The sequence below is a fragment of the Biomphalaria glabrata genome, chromosome 18, assembly GCF_947242115.1.
Source record: "Biomphalaria glabrata chromosome 18, xgBioGlab47.1, whole genome shotgun sequence".
Taxonomy (NCBI): domain Eukaryota; kingdom Metazoa; phylum Mollusca; class Gastropoda; family Planorbidae; genus Biomphalaria; species Biomphalaria glabrata.
In genome coordinates, this window is record NC_074728.1 from 17,993,580 (window position 1) to 18,008,975 (window position 15,396).

Sequence of the window (15,396 nt, forward strand, 5' to 3'; positions counted from 1 at the left end):
GAAAAAACTTTGTGGCTCTCTAAAAACTTTGCGATTGTGTAAATTTGAATTTTTGGCTCTTCCGACTCAAAAGGTTGCCGACCCCTGGAATAAGGGATAGCTAAAGGTAAGGCAAAAGTTGGATTTTGTAAAGCATGCTACAGAAAAGGATGAAATATATTCATTAGCTTTTTAGGTTTTTGGAGATGTAAAATAATAAAATCTAGGAGCGGGGTGAGAAAATATTTTTTAAATCTTTATTTCACGAAAATAACATTTAAATAAATATATAAATGTGAGCTTGCGCTCTCTAAGCTATTTTTTATATGTATTCTTCTTAGTTTTATAGGCTAGAGCTATTTTTGTAGATTCTTCTGTTCTTATAGCCTATTGTCTATTTTTATAGGTTAGAGTCATTTCTGTAGATTCTTCTATTTTTATAGGCTAATGTCAAAAATAATAAAATTTAGGAGCGGGGTGTGAAAGATATTTTTTAAAATCTTTATTTCAAGAAAATAAAATTTAAATAAATATATAAATGTGAGCTTGCGCTCCCTGAGCAATTTTTATGTCTAAATATGATTTCTTGGAGGTTGGATCTAAAAACAATGTTACTTTGTAATTGCGTGTGTTCATAAAACCATACGAAACCAGCCAGATGAACCAGCCAGATGAACCAGCCAGATGAACCAGCCGGATGAACCAGATGAAACCAGCCAGATGAAACCAGCCAGATGAAACCAGCCAGATGAAACCAGCCAGATGAAACCAGCCAGATGAATCCAGATGAACCAGCCAGATGAATCCAGATGAACCAGCCAGAAGAATCCAAATGAACCAGTGTTAAGACCTCTGCGCGGTGTTGATTCTTGACAATCTGTCTAGTGTAGATCTGACTGTAGGTAACGCTGAACTCAACACGTCAGTAACACCGGCGAAAGGCCGAAACAATCAAATAGGTAGTCGACGCTGATATGTTGTTCTAACAATATGTTTAATACTCAAAAGGGAATCGTCCGATGTCAATAATGTCGTACTCAAGTCTACTACTTTACAATAAGCGTCCTCCTTCTAGCGTCGTTTAGAGCGTTCTTGTTTTTTAAAAGATCTGTCACGTCACTTGTCGCTAATTAAAACTTTACCCTATTCCCGAAACAAATAACTAATTCCTAACTACTTCCTAATCATGTCATAACAACTCCTCCCCCTCCCGCTAAAAAAAATTGCCTGTCAATTTTTTAATCTACTGTCTTAGTCTTACAATGTGCAAGGGCCAAAATGTAGGGAAACATAAAAGACAACACAACTTGAGTCTTGATTGCGATTTCAACTTCTCTTTCTGTGTCCACAATCAAGTTCCTCTGAACACATATTTCCCTCAAGTGTCACTAACTGATACTGTCCAATGTGATGTGCCATAGGTGACCGCAGACATAGTTCGTTTGCGCTGACACTATAGGTGTGTCTATCTATACTTCATCACATCACGTTCCAGAGGTTACACCGCTTTCCCTCACACGCCAGGACAGACAATTTACCTAATATGACAAATTGACATTTATCAATGCTCGTTCTCCCACTATACACCTAACGTTCTTTCGGGCATCTACAAGTGTATTTTATTTCCTCTCTCCACTTACTTGTCCCCACACGACCTAACTCTTGACTGATGTATGATCATGATCAAATACAAAGAATAAATTATAAAACTTACTTTTCCTTGATGTAACTACATCGTCGCCTTATAAATGCCCTTTCTATTCATACACACATACATGCAATGCATACATACTACCCGAAATTACATAATTAACATGAGTCAATCTAATGATAACCAAATTACATGTATATTATAACATAAATATACTATTCAAAGATACATTAAACAACCTAATACCCATCTAGTTATGACTACTAGTTAAGTCAATTAATTAAGAATAAGCAATTAAATAAAATCCAACTTATTTACACACTACAGTCTCATAGTGCTATGTTTCACAGGCTATGTACACGACTCATACATTTGTTCTCTCCAACTGGAGTTTACATCTCTTCTTACGCCACTATAGCCCGCGTGTGGCCTTCTACCTCTGTATGACTTGTGATTACCGCTACCACAGTCATCTCTTCTATCACTATCGGGTACAGACCAGCGCCTCCTATCCGAACTCGCAATCTTCTGCTCAGACTGTTCTGCCCTACTCCAACAGTCTTTAGCGATGTGCCCATGTTTATGGCAGTTAAAACAAATTCTGTCATTTCTAGGTTTATTTCGCCTCATGTTGCCATACCTGCTTTTCCAACTTCTAACCTGTTTGTCAGAAGCGGCGCTGACACCTGCTACATTTCCAAGTAAAACATCTCTAGATAACCTCGGCATGGCTACCCCTTCGCAATATCCTGTGTATAATGGAGATCGAAGGAACACTTTGCACGCTTCGAATCTCTTAACTGCGCCGTCTGCCAACCTGACTGATTTGGTATAGCCTAAATAATCCTTAGATTTCACTAATCCCCCTCGAACTGCGAGTGTACTGCTAGCTGTGTCCCGGATCACATTTACCTGTTTATTATTTATCATGCCTGGATATAGTTTAAATCTATCTTCCCCACAATCAACGTAATTAATTTCTTCATCTGGTTCACTATGTCCACTATCACGATCCCTGTCTTGGATGCTCCTTACAAAATTAACCCTATCCGGTGGCCGATTATCCCTCTCTTGTCTACGGTTTTCTCGATTACCTCTCCTATCACTAGTGCCACTATTACCCTGTGCATTTCTATTGCCAGCTCCATTCCCTCTATGTTTCTTACACTGGTATGCCATGTGTCCCTTTTCCTGACAGTTAAAACATGTAACATCCCTAAGGTTTCTATCACCCGCTTTAGGTCTATCTATTCTCCTATCATAACTTTCCCTGCCATTGTTTTCATTTTCCCAAGGTCTATCATTTAAGCCTTCATAACTATCCCGACAACTGTTTCCACGTTCCCTGGACCTATCATTTCTCCTACCATAATCCCTATCATTACCATCATTTTTCTTTACATAATTTACCAGGTCAATAACTTTTTTATGGTCGCTACCTGAAAGTGGGTTGTTTGGGTAAGCATTCTTAAAGATCCTAATAATTTCTACCAAGTCTTCAATTACCTTAGGGTTTCTTTCTTTTACAAAGGACTGTAGCGGAGGGTCGCACTTATTGATAAAATTATCAATCAGAATGAAGTTCTTCAACCCCTCGTAGGTGTTCTCTACATTCTCGAATGCGAGCCATTTAGTGAAGAAGTCCTTCTCTGAGTTGATGGTTGTCTGCGGATCAACTTGGCTGGATGGGGTGTTTTCGTAATACTTCTTTCGGAATGTTGCCGCGTTGTGCCCGTATGCGTTTAGCAGTTCCTTCTTTAGCACCTGATAGCTGTTTTGCATGGAGTGGTCGTGGTTTTGGCAAATCGTGAGGGCTTTCCCATGTACGAAGTCCAACAAGATTTCGGACCACTCCTTCTCCTGGACATTAAACTTTGCAAGTTTAATTTCAAAGCGTTTCAGATAGTCGCCGATGTCGTCCTTGTCTTCCGCAAAAGGTTGAATTTTCTTCTTCATCCATGCGGCGCTACTATGGCTTTCTATGTTGGCACTATTGTTGCTGTTTCCTTCGGTGGGCACACTTACACCAGCCTCTATCCTCATCTGTTCAACTTGAATTCTCACTTTTCTGTCCGCCTCTTCTTTCTTCTCCCTCTCTACCCGTTCCGCCTCTCTAACCTTTTCCCGTTCTACACGGTCTGCCTCTTCTTTTTCTTTTTCTCTGGCTCTCTCAGCTTCTCTGACTCGTTCCCGCTCTCTGCGGTCTGCCTCTTCTTTTTCTTTTTCTCTGGCTCTTTCAGCTTCTCTGACTCGTTCCCGCTCTCTGCGGTCTGTTTCTCTTATCCTCTCTTTCTCTAAGCGTTCTGTTTCTGCCGCCACCATCTGCTGCACATAGGCGGCCAGTTCTTTGCCGCGTAGTTCCAGTTCTGTCTTGGCCTCTTGGATTAGCTTTTTCCTAAACTCTTCTAGGTCGTACCCTGGAGCAGTTGCCATATTACTTATTTGTTACTTTACCTCGCTTTTTATTTAAATTGTCTTCCACAAAAGCCTAATAGCTTCTATTACCTATGTTCTATAAATCAACTTATCTTTTGAGCGTACCCTCGCTCCGCGGCTTCCTGATATCTCTTAATTCAAATGAATTAAATTCGTCACTCTACCCTTGGAGTCTAGACTACCAACTCCGACTTCTAATAACTTCTGTACTTTCCAAGATACACTTAGTATCCTTGGTACCAGTGTGTAGGCTACACTCTGACCCGACTGAATACGCTGTGCGACACACGCACACTCAACCGACTACGTGTTACTCACACGAGTCGCCGGTAAATAGACCAACCTGTCTATTTACAACTACTAAAATTTACAAATGGGCACTCAGGCTTCACCTCGATTGTTCCCCAGATCTAGTCTAGATTACGCTAGATCTTAGTTACTTCTTACCTGCTTTCACAGCCAGGAGTGTATATAACTTACTCATACCAATAAACTATGAAATTAAACCTAAATACGATAAACACCAAACTATAGCTCTATTTCTAATGAATGAGACTTTCGTCTGACAGTAAGACTTAAGACGGGAGTATTGCAAACAATTAATACACAACGTTACTAAAAATGATTAACTAAATGATTCACATTCACATACAGGACGAATTAACAGCTAAACGTATATCTGGACCTCTTGCTAGATTACACCTAATTTTAAGGATATCCCCAATCCACCACGATTTAACCTGGTAGTGATAATCTAGCGAGTGGTCACTTCCCTACAGACTCTAATTATTCTAAGGAGAAAGTAGTTAAATAACACTTGACTTATCTGTCTAAGAAGCGGCGATGCGATAACTCCACAGTCAGTCTCGGGTCCACTCTTCCTACGCTAATGTCTGTCCCGGCGGCAAGGCTCACGGCGATGTCTTCCCTAGCGGTGAGATAAAGACAGCGAACGTTTCGGCTCTCCAAGGTCCTTCGGTACTGGTCTGCAACGGCTCCGGTTCTTCGGTGGTTCGGCGTCTGGTTCTGGTTCACGGTGATCTGTCGTCTGGCTCCGGTTCGTCGGTGACGTAGAGTCTGGTTCCGGTTGCTGGTTCCAAGGCAGGTACGGTGGTTCCAGGTGGTCGTCTGTCCAAAGTGAAACTGGAACGGTCCAACAGTTGACCCAGCGACAAAGTCAAAGTCCAGTGCTAAAATACCGGCTATCTGGCTATCTACCGTGTAGCACAGATTCAGCCGAGCCGTAGATCAAATTAGCACTACTGTACTTAAGTTCCGTAGGCAGTAAGATGACTCCTACGTCAAAAGTTCTTTGGCGTGACCTCAACGGTCGATCTTGGCCTTGCAGAGGTGACCTTCACGTTCGTTCTCAAGATGCAGGGCAGGCGATATCTCTTCAGTACGGCTTCGACAGGACGGTTTTCTTCCCTTCAGCAAACTGTAGCCTTCTCGATACCGAACTACAGGCTTCAATACGATGCCCCAACGTATGGGCGTTTACACATTACAAACGTAGATCTAGATCTATATTTCGTTACCTCCTAGGTCTCCGAGTCCAGGATCTCACTGGCTTTCCTTCGCCGACGTGGCTGTACAATCAGGGTCTAGCTGCAGACTAGGCCGATGACGTTAACTTCTGCCTCCTCCTAACAGAGGGCTTCTATCCTTCTGGATGTTGATGCCAGTGAGCTCCGAGTCTGGGGTCGCCACGTTGTTAAGACCTCTGCGCGGTGTTGATTCTTGACAATCTGTCTAGTGTAGATCTGACTGTAGGTAACGCTGAACTCAACACGTCAGTAACACCGGCGAAAGGCCGAAACAATCAAATAGGTAGTCGACGCTGATATGTTGTTCTAACAATATGTTTAATACTCAAAAGGGAATCGTCCGATGTCAATAATGTCGTACTCAAGTCTACTACTTTACAATAAGCGTCCTCCTTCTAGCGTCGTTTAGAGCGTTCTTGTTTTTTAAAAGATCTGTCACGTCACTTGTCGCTAATTAAAACTTTACCCTATTCCCGAAACAAATAACTAATTCCTAACTACTTCCTAATCATGTCATAACACCAGCCAGATGAATCCAGAGGAACCAGCCAGATGAATCCAGATGAACCAGCCAGATAAAACCAGCCAGATGAATCCAGATAAAACCAGATAAAAACCAGCCAGATGAATCCAGATGAACCAGCCAGATGAATCCAGATGAACCAGCCAGATGAAATTAGCCAGATGAATCCAGATGAACCAGCCAGATGAATCCAGATGAACCAGCCAGATGAATCCAGATGAACCAGATGAAACCAGCCAGATGAAACCAGCCAGATAAATCCAGATGAACCAGCCAGATGAATCCAAATGAACCAGCCAGAAGAATCCAAATGAACCAGCCAGATGAATCCAGATGAACCAGCCAAATGAACCAGCCAGATGAATCCAGATGAACCAGCCAGATGAATCCAGATGAACCAGCCAGATGAATCCAGATGTACCAGCCAGATGAACCAGATGAACCAGCCAGATGAATCCAGATGAACCAGCCAGATGAATCCAGATGAACCAGCCAGATGAATCCAGATGAACCAGCCAGATGAATCCAGATGAACCAGCCAGATGAATCCAGATGAACCAGCCAGATGAATCCAGATGAATCAGCCAGATGAACCAGCCAGATGAAACCAGCCAGATGAATCCAGATGAACCAGCCAGATGAAACCAGAGGAACCAGCCAAAAGGAACCAGACTATCCAGTGAGGTAAGTATTCCGGAGAAATCGGAATAATAACTGGTTCTTTTGACAGGGGGAGTTGCGCGATGGGGGTGGGACTAATTTTAAAATGAGATTTAGGAAGAGGGGACAAAAAATAATAAAATCTATGAGCGGGATGAGAAAATATTTTGTATCTTTCTATTTAAAGAAAATACAATTTAAATAAATAGAGAAACAAAAATTAACAAAGTAATAAAGTAGAAAAAATAAATATTAAGAAAATTACTAAACCCATCTTCAAAATCAAATCATTTGTCCATTTGTCAAAGTATTTACACTTTTATTAGCGGTCCCGAAAGGAGAAAAGACGCTATTAGTTTTGTGTTGCATTTCTTTCCGTCTGTCCCGTTTAGATCTCAGAAACTTAACGAAAAGGCAGGCAACTAAACACAGTTTAACAGGAAATAAATAGTTGTGTTACAACTATACCCCCACCTTAGTCTTTTCGTTCCGAAAAGAAACATATTCACGGTTGGTCAGTGCAGGTGGAGGTCGGTCGGTGGGAGTCAAAGATTGCATGGATCGTGCTCCCCACAGAGCAATCCACACTGCTCTCTGCTGGTGCCGCTTTCTCCTTCTGCTCCAATTGATCTGCCTTTGGTTAAGGGGACGTCGTTTTCGTTTCCCTCAGTCTCCACCGGCGGCAGCCTCATGGCAAGATGCGAGGCAGTGGATGTCATGGTGTAGGTCATCAAGACCATTTGTCTTACACGTTGCTTTCTCGATGCGCATCTCAACGAGGCACATCGATGTTTATTTACAGGACATCACAAATACATGGAGAACAACATATCTTGAGCACAGCATCTTTACATCAGCTTTCACTTGGGCGGAAATCGTTTTCTATGTCCAATGTCAACGTCCGACTTAGTCTTATCACTAATAGTGCGAACCTTCTTTCTGCACTAGCCTGGATTGCGGTGCGCATGGCAGAGTTATAACATTGCTCCCTTCTTAGAGCTTTTCGTCCCGAAAAGAAACAGTGCAGTGGAGGTTAGACAGTTCAGGGTGAGGTCGATCGGTGGGAGGCACAGGCGGCAGGGAACGTGTTCCCCACGAAGTCATCCGCACTGTTTTCCTCTGGTGCCGCTTTCTCTTTCGCCAGTTGACCAGGCTGTTGTTGAGACGATGACGTGGCCGTTTGACACACAACGAGACAGTGTCGAGCACTGTTTTCCTAAACATAGCCGTTTGTTCCTGTTGTACCTGTTACCAGTACCTCAATGAGCCGGACAGAGCAAGACAACGTTGGGTCTGCGTTCAAGCCTGTTGCTATGGACCTTAAAGACCTCTGCCTATCTGTCGGTGCTCACGAGGGAAATTCGAAGCTTGACAACTGCATCCAGAAGTTTAGCATGAACTGTACGTGCGGCGCACCTCTCTTTATTTTAAAAGCAACATATGCGCAGAATTAAATTAGGCCCGGATTTTATTTGACTAGTTTGATCTAGCCATTCACCAGATAATTTTCTAAAACTGAATCTTATTAACTGTCAAAGTTAAGTTATAAAACAAGGTCTATATTGAAAATATCTTGTATTACATAGAAAGCTTCTTCACCTCTTTAACTTACACATTTTGTTTTCCGACGTTTTAAGAGTCTCTAATAGAGACATTGCTGCTGAGTGGTTAAGGAAACCGAGAGGTCTTGCTTCGAATCTCGATAAAGGCTGTGATTTTTAATTCCAAGAATTTCAAGACGCCCCAAGTCCACCCAACTCTTATGGGTACTTGATATTAGTTGCGGTAATTAAAGACGGTTTGACGTTGTGCTGGCCACCTGACAACCGTAGGAAAAAGAATCAGATGACTATAATAATCTGCCCCTACCAGGGGCACTTTTACTATATAAACAAAAGTAAAAAGGGAAATTAGAGACTACTGTACAAATACATCGCTAATATATACCAGTGTTTTCCAAACTTTTTCCTAAACGGAACACTTCGCACATTTTGAGTATTTAGCGGAACACTTCGCACATTTTGAGTATTTAGCGGAACACTTCGCACATTTTGAGTATTTAGCGGAACACTTCGCACATTTTAATTATTTAGCGGAACACTTTGCTTATTTTTTAGGGAGATTAATTCACGTAGTTCATGGAACACATTCAGGCATCGAGGAACACTAGGTTTCCGAGGAACACATTCAGGCATCGAGGGACACTAGGTTTCCGAGGAACACATTTTGGAAAACACTGATCTGTATGGTTGTGGCCTAACATTTAATGCTGCTTGCCTGTTTAAAAAAACTCCATAGAAGATATAGGTCACTGAAGGAGGACGTAGATACTGAGATTGAACAATCAACTTTTATTGCTAAAATACAACAACTTTCCATCATTTAAAACAGTTTAAATCTGTACATTTTTACGATGGCATCCCACAGTTACATGTTCAATTAGAAAAGAAATATAGCTCAGCTACAATAACACTATCATTTCAAAATATAAAGCCAGAGCACTGGTGATATATTTATAGCATCTATTGTTCTTACCAAAAGAAATTTACGTATGCAAATGATTTTAGTTACACATTTTCATTTTTAAATTATTTTTTAAGAAACGAATTGAAATATTCCATAGTCATGTATTCGTTGAGAAAACTAATATATGCGTATTGATTAATTTGGATTATATGGTGTTCATAAACTAACATTGGCTAAACGAACAACAACAATCAAGTCAATTTTTATTCATGTAAAGGACATCTTCAGTATCTAAGTTATTTGTTACTTTCGAGTAATCACCAACACTCAAGTCATTAGTGATGCAAAAAGTCGGGATGGCGACTGATCTGTAAATGTACTTTGGACTTTCGTCACCACGGTACCAACCCGCCACCATCCCTGTTGTAGTGCTGGAAGCTTGTGGGTTTTGATAGGATATAGATCTATAATTTTTCATGTCTTTAAGAACTTTCAAAACTCGTAAAATAGAAACGAAAACAAAACAACATCAATTTATAAAAAATCAAAAGCTTGTCATCTAGTATTCATCATCTATAATGAAGTCCTTCACCTTGAAGTAACAAAACCTATAACAAATTTTGCGTTTTTAGTCCTTCAAATAAATTGTACCCACTAATTGCATTTTTAATTTCAACATCAACAATTCAATAAATCTTTAAATTTGTTTTATATGAAATTCTACGATCTTGCCATATGCCAAGGCATTCAAATGCCTGCAAGCCCATCACATTTGGTAAAGTCAGTCATCTAAATCCACACAAGCTCATCAAATTTTGGTTAAAAAAGTCATCAGTCATCTAAACACGAACAAGTTCATCACATTTTAAAAAATTAGTCATCAGTCATCTAAAAGCCAAGCTTATCACATTTTGTTAAAATCAGTCACCAGTTATCTATATGCACACAAGCTCATCACATAATGTTAAAATCAGTCACCAGTCATCTAAATGCACACAAGCTCATCACATTTTGTTAAATCAGTCATCAGTCATCTAAATGCCAACAAGCGCATCACATTTAGTTAAAATCAGTCATCAGTCATCTAAATGCCAGCGTCTTTCCTCGAGGGCAACCAACTTCCGTTCGACTTTCCTCCGCTGGAGACGTATAACGATACCCACGTGACGCAGACTGATGTACACGGTCCAGAGTAACAGCATGACCGCTATGATGGTCTCCACGATGTACAGAAGTTCCTTCACTGTCATCTCCGTCTTCACTTTGATCACTATGAACATCCCTAGAAAAGATGAGGGTAAGCTATTTGTTTCACTTGGACAGAAATGACGTTTTGAGGCAGTCAAGGAAGAAGAAAGAACTTTAATAATATATCCATTTGTTAAAATCAGTCACCAGTCATCTAACTGCACACAAGCTTATCACATATTGTTAAAATCAGACATCAGTCATTTAAATATTCACAAGTCTATGTAAGTTCAGGAATTTTGTTTCCTCTGTTACTATACCTTTAACGTTGTTGGTAATGCGTCTTCGACTTGGTTTATTGACATCCAGGCAGTTCAGAGCCTCACCTGTCAGACTGAGGAGAGAATAATACAATATTTATACACATATATATATATTTCAGTAAGTTCGAATAGCATTTCTTTTTAAAACTGCCTACGAAAGTCCTGCTAACAAGGAAAAACGTCGTTAGAGAGGAAAGTTCTTTTAATTCGCTGTCCCGTGAGGTTGTATGTCAACTTCCCTTGCCATAACGTATAAAAGCAATGTGTCAGTTTAATGACGTGAATCGACCGTTCGTTATAGAAGGCCTGAACACTGACCTGTAACGTCACAAACTGTGGGCAGTTTAGACCAATAGCTCGTTTCCGAGTCGTACAGATATGTGACGAGGCAATCAGCTATTGGTCTAAACTTCCCACAGGTTTCGACGTTGCGGGTTGGTGTCGAGGCCTTCCATAACGGATGGTCTCGCGTGAATACAGAGCAATTTTATTTTTAATGTAAAATCTAAACAAAAGTTTAAACGTCGCTAGATACAGGAAACTTTTTTCCGTGACCACATATGATTGCGTGCCGTAGTGTAATACCCAGAAATAGTTTTGTTGTAGCTATTTTTTTTTTAATCTGGAAAAAAATTGGTAGTGCAGGTTGGATTAATTAGAAAATAAGGTCTTTGAATTTTTTTCCAAATACTATCACTATTATAAAATATATTTAAAAAAAAATCAAATCCAATTAGGGAAAGAGCCGTTATTGAATTTCCATATTCGTCTTTTTGTTATATCTAGAGTTTAAATATTAAAGCTACTATTTAGGATTCTATTATATCTCGTCTGTATCTTGTTTGTATTAGATGAAAAGGCTGCTAGTCGTCTTCCGAAAAAAACAACACATTTTGTTTTAAAATAAGAAATTAAACATTCATTCTCATACACCTAGAACCTATATCATTTTAAAACCAAGATGACGAGGTGTAAACATGACAAGGAAACAGACGAATGAAAGGAAATATCTACATACAGATAGACAACAGAATCTATGTCGGCTTTTTTCCTACGAAGGCCCTTAAATATCTGAGAGGCCTTAATGGCTTAATAACTCATCTTTTCATGTAAAGGTAAAAAAAAATCAACTTCAGACGTGAAATAATCAGCTATAAATCGAACTAAGCTAACATGAGTGACACACCAGCTATAAAACGACCTAAGCTAACTTGAGGGACACACCAGACATAAAACGACCTAAGCTAAATTTAGGGACACCTATAAAACGATCTAAGCTAACTCGAGGGACACACCAGACATAAAACGACCTAAGCTAAATTTAGGGACACCTATAAAACGATCTAAGCTAACTTGAGGGACACACCAGACATAAAACGACCTAAACTAACTCGAGGGACACACCAGCTATAAAACGATCTAAGCTAACTCGAGGGACACACCAGACATAAAACGACCTAAACTAGTTTGAGGGACACACCAGCTATAATACGACCTAAACTAACTCGAGGGACACACTAGCTATAAAACAAATTATGCTAGCTCGAGGGACACACTAGCTATAAAACAAATTATGCTAGCTCGAGGGACACACTAGCTATAAAACAAATTATGCTAGCTCGAGGGACACACTAGCTATAAAACAAATTATGCTAGCTCGAGGGACACACTAGCTATAAAACAAATTATGCTAGCTCGAGGGACACACTAGCTATAAAACAAATTATGCTAGCTCGAGGGACACACTAGCTATAAAACAAATTATGCTAGCTCGAGGGACACACTAGCTATAAAACAAATTATGCTAGCTCGAGGGACACACTAGCTATAAAACAAATTATGCTAGCTCGAGGGACACAGTAGCTATAAAACAAATTATGCTAGCTCGAGGGACACATCAGCTGAGAAATGACCTACTCATGTAAGAGACTCACTAGCTATAAACGACCTAAGCTAATTTGAGTGACACACCAGCTTTAAAATGACCTACGCTAACGTGAGGAACACACCAGCTATAAAATGACTTAAGCTAACGTGAGAGACATACCAGCTATAAAACGACCTAAGCTAACTTGAGGGACACACTAGCTATAAAACGACGTAATTTAGCTTGAGTGACACACCAGCTATAAAATGACCTAAACTAACTCGAGGGACACAACAGCTATGAAATGACCTACTCATGTAAGTGACACACCAGCTACGAAATGACCTACCCACAGGTGATATTGTCGTCATCTCGTAACGTAAAAGAATTATTCAGTTTGAGAGACACTCTCTGTGCCCCAGTCGAGTAACCCATTTCTTTTCTGTTGATCTGGTGAAGTAGACATTTTATTTTTTTATTGCTGATTGTATTGAAATATTTGAAGTAAAAACAACAAGCAAGTATACATTTTTTAAAATATCATACACATTTAACTATACTTATTAGCATTTTAATTTACACTTCTAGTATATCTAATTCACCAAAAGTAGATTTTATTTGACGCAAATGAGTATAAAACTGTGGCAAGCAATGCAAAAAAAAAATACAATGGCTCTGTATTTGGTATCCAAGCATTTAGTAAAATTATAATATAGAAAATTATTATCGAAATAAAGATGTTAACTCTAGAAATGTTTTAAATATCATTGAATGATTAAAAGAAAAAACAAAATCGAAATTTCTTCCACGGGGATGGGATCATAAGGTGTCAATCTGTGGTGGAATAAGTCCGCCTATCGGTTCGTTTGCACTTCCCGATGGGGACGATGGCCTGCGACTCCTAGGGGTAAAGTCTTAGAGCCACAACGTGGTAAATATTTTGTTGGTATTATATAGGCACATAGACAGGCACAAGCAAAACGCAAAGCTTAATGATTTCGTAAAAGATCAAATATTTAATAAAGATTAATTAAGAGGAAATACAATCAGTGAGTGAGGGGGGGGGGATGTACAGGAAGATTTAGGATTTATGATAACGTTTAAGATAATATCATCACTGGGATATTGCTCATAAAGATTCGTGTATGGTTTGCTTATTCGGCTGTCTCTCACTTATCTGTTATGCAAGGTTCTCCTTCGGGGTTGGATAAGTTGAAGCTCTGTTGTGCTGTAGCCAGTTGCTGGTGCCCTGCAGGTAGGCAGACACTAGTGTGAGGAATATGAGGATGCCACGCGGTGGGCTTACTCCTGTGGTAGTTGCAGACCGGTCCTGGGACGTCAGCCTGGAATGCCTTCGGTTCGGGTCGAGGGTGATGAGTGACTCACCCTCAACGGGAATGTGTGGAGAGCTGCTGAGGTCTGCCTTCAGGCAACAAAACACGCCAGCCCTGGTGTAGGAGGCTATGAAACGAGACATGAGAGGAGCCTGAATTATTAAACCATACAGGCTGGTTGGCGAGGGGCGCATCCTTGATAGGAGCGTCTCCCTCAGGCTAACTAAGATACATGTCAACAACATTTTACTAGGTCTAGTAATAATTGCTGTACAAATAATACAATAATAATAATACAAATACAAATATAAATGTACAAGGCAGGGGCATAAATGAGGAGGGAAACAGGGGGACCATATTACAGGGTTGTAGCCCCTGTGACCTCATTGACCCACAGGTAAACAAGTCCGCGGTCACTCGTGACCAGAGGACCGTGACAAGAAGAAGGGAGGGGGGTGCAAAAGGGCACATAACTATGCAGGTCGACAAGCTGAAAATAATGGGGTAGACACGCGAGACTGATTCTCGGGGCCTAAGGATGCATGGCAACAGCATATTATGCGCATAGCAAAACAAGCATAATTATATTGTATATATATGTGCACATATACAGGTACATATGCACAGGTAAGGAAATAATCTAGACGTGAGTAGGTCCAGATGAATATGGATGTGAACGAATAACAAATGCATAAATAAATATTAGGATTAAATAAATTGTAAGGTGGATGTCCACCGTTGGGAATACAGTCAACATTGACGAGTTATTAAGGAGCACATATTCATAGAGATTTACAAATATAATATTTGGAAGCAAACAAGTATTAACATGGTAATGATACATGAACGTAAATGTTACAGGCGAAGACACACTAAATAATAATGATAAAGTTTTTCCAACTCACCCGCTTTGCCTTACACAAGTTCCCAAATGAATCGTTGACTTGAGAGTCTTCTGACTTCTCAGTGATTCTGATCTAGAATGGCATTAACCTGAAACTTTCGTCTCCGGCTTTTATAGGTTCCCGAGCGGTATGTAGTGACGATCCAATGACCAGCGAGTCTTTTGAGTTTAGAATTGTTAAATTGGACCAATCTTTTCATTTGGGGCTCATTCACCTGACTTCTTTAACCCGCGACCCGGGGGGGGGGGGACGAAGGAGGATGAAAGCGGAACCATACCATAATTATCAGGCTGGACCATCGCTCGATGGTACAGCGGACGAGAACGATTTGAATAGCCCTGGGCGTTAGAAGCGTCGACTCAAAGGGATGTACGTGGACACCAAATTTTAATGTCCCTGGACTTTACGGTTGCGTGCTTTTGTTTCGGCGTTTGGGGCGTAACATTCAATTTTAATGTTCCTGAACTTAACGGCTGCGTACGTTTGTTTCGACGTCTGGGTGTAACTTGGGATGTGT

At 40.4% G+C, this 15,396-nt stretch overlaps 1 protein-coding gene across 1 annotated transcript in view; it reads right to left on the reverse strand.

Moving 5' to 3' along the window:
- Window positions 1–9,132: 9,132 nt before the first annotated feature.
- The window catches only part of LOC106072800 (uncharacterized), a 28,381-nt gene continuing 22,117 nt past the window's right edge, over window positions 9,133–15,396 (reverse strand). Inside the window, exons 14-16 of the mRNA XM_056017648.1 lie at window positions 12,990–13,090; window positions 10,771–10,844; window positions 9,133–10,544 (exon numbers count right to left, since the gene is read on the reverse strand). Coding sequence (XP_055873623.1) covers window positions 10,339–10,544; window positions 10,771–10,844; window positions 12,990–13,090 — 381 coding nt within the window. The 3' untranslated portion in view covers window positions 9,133–10,338. The remainder of the gene's footprint in view (window positions 10,545–10,770; window positions 10,845–12,989; window positions 13,091–15,396) is intronic.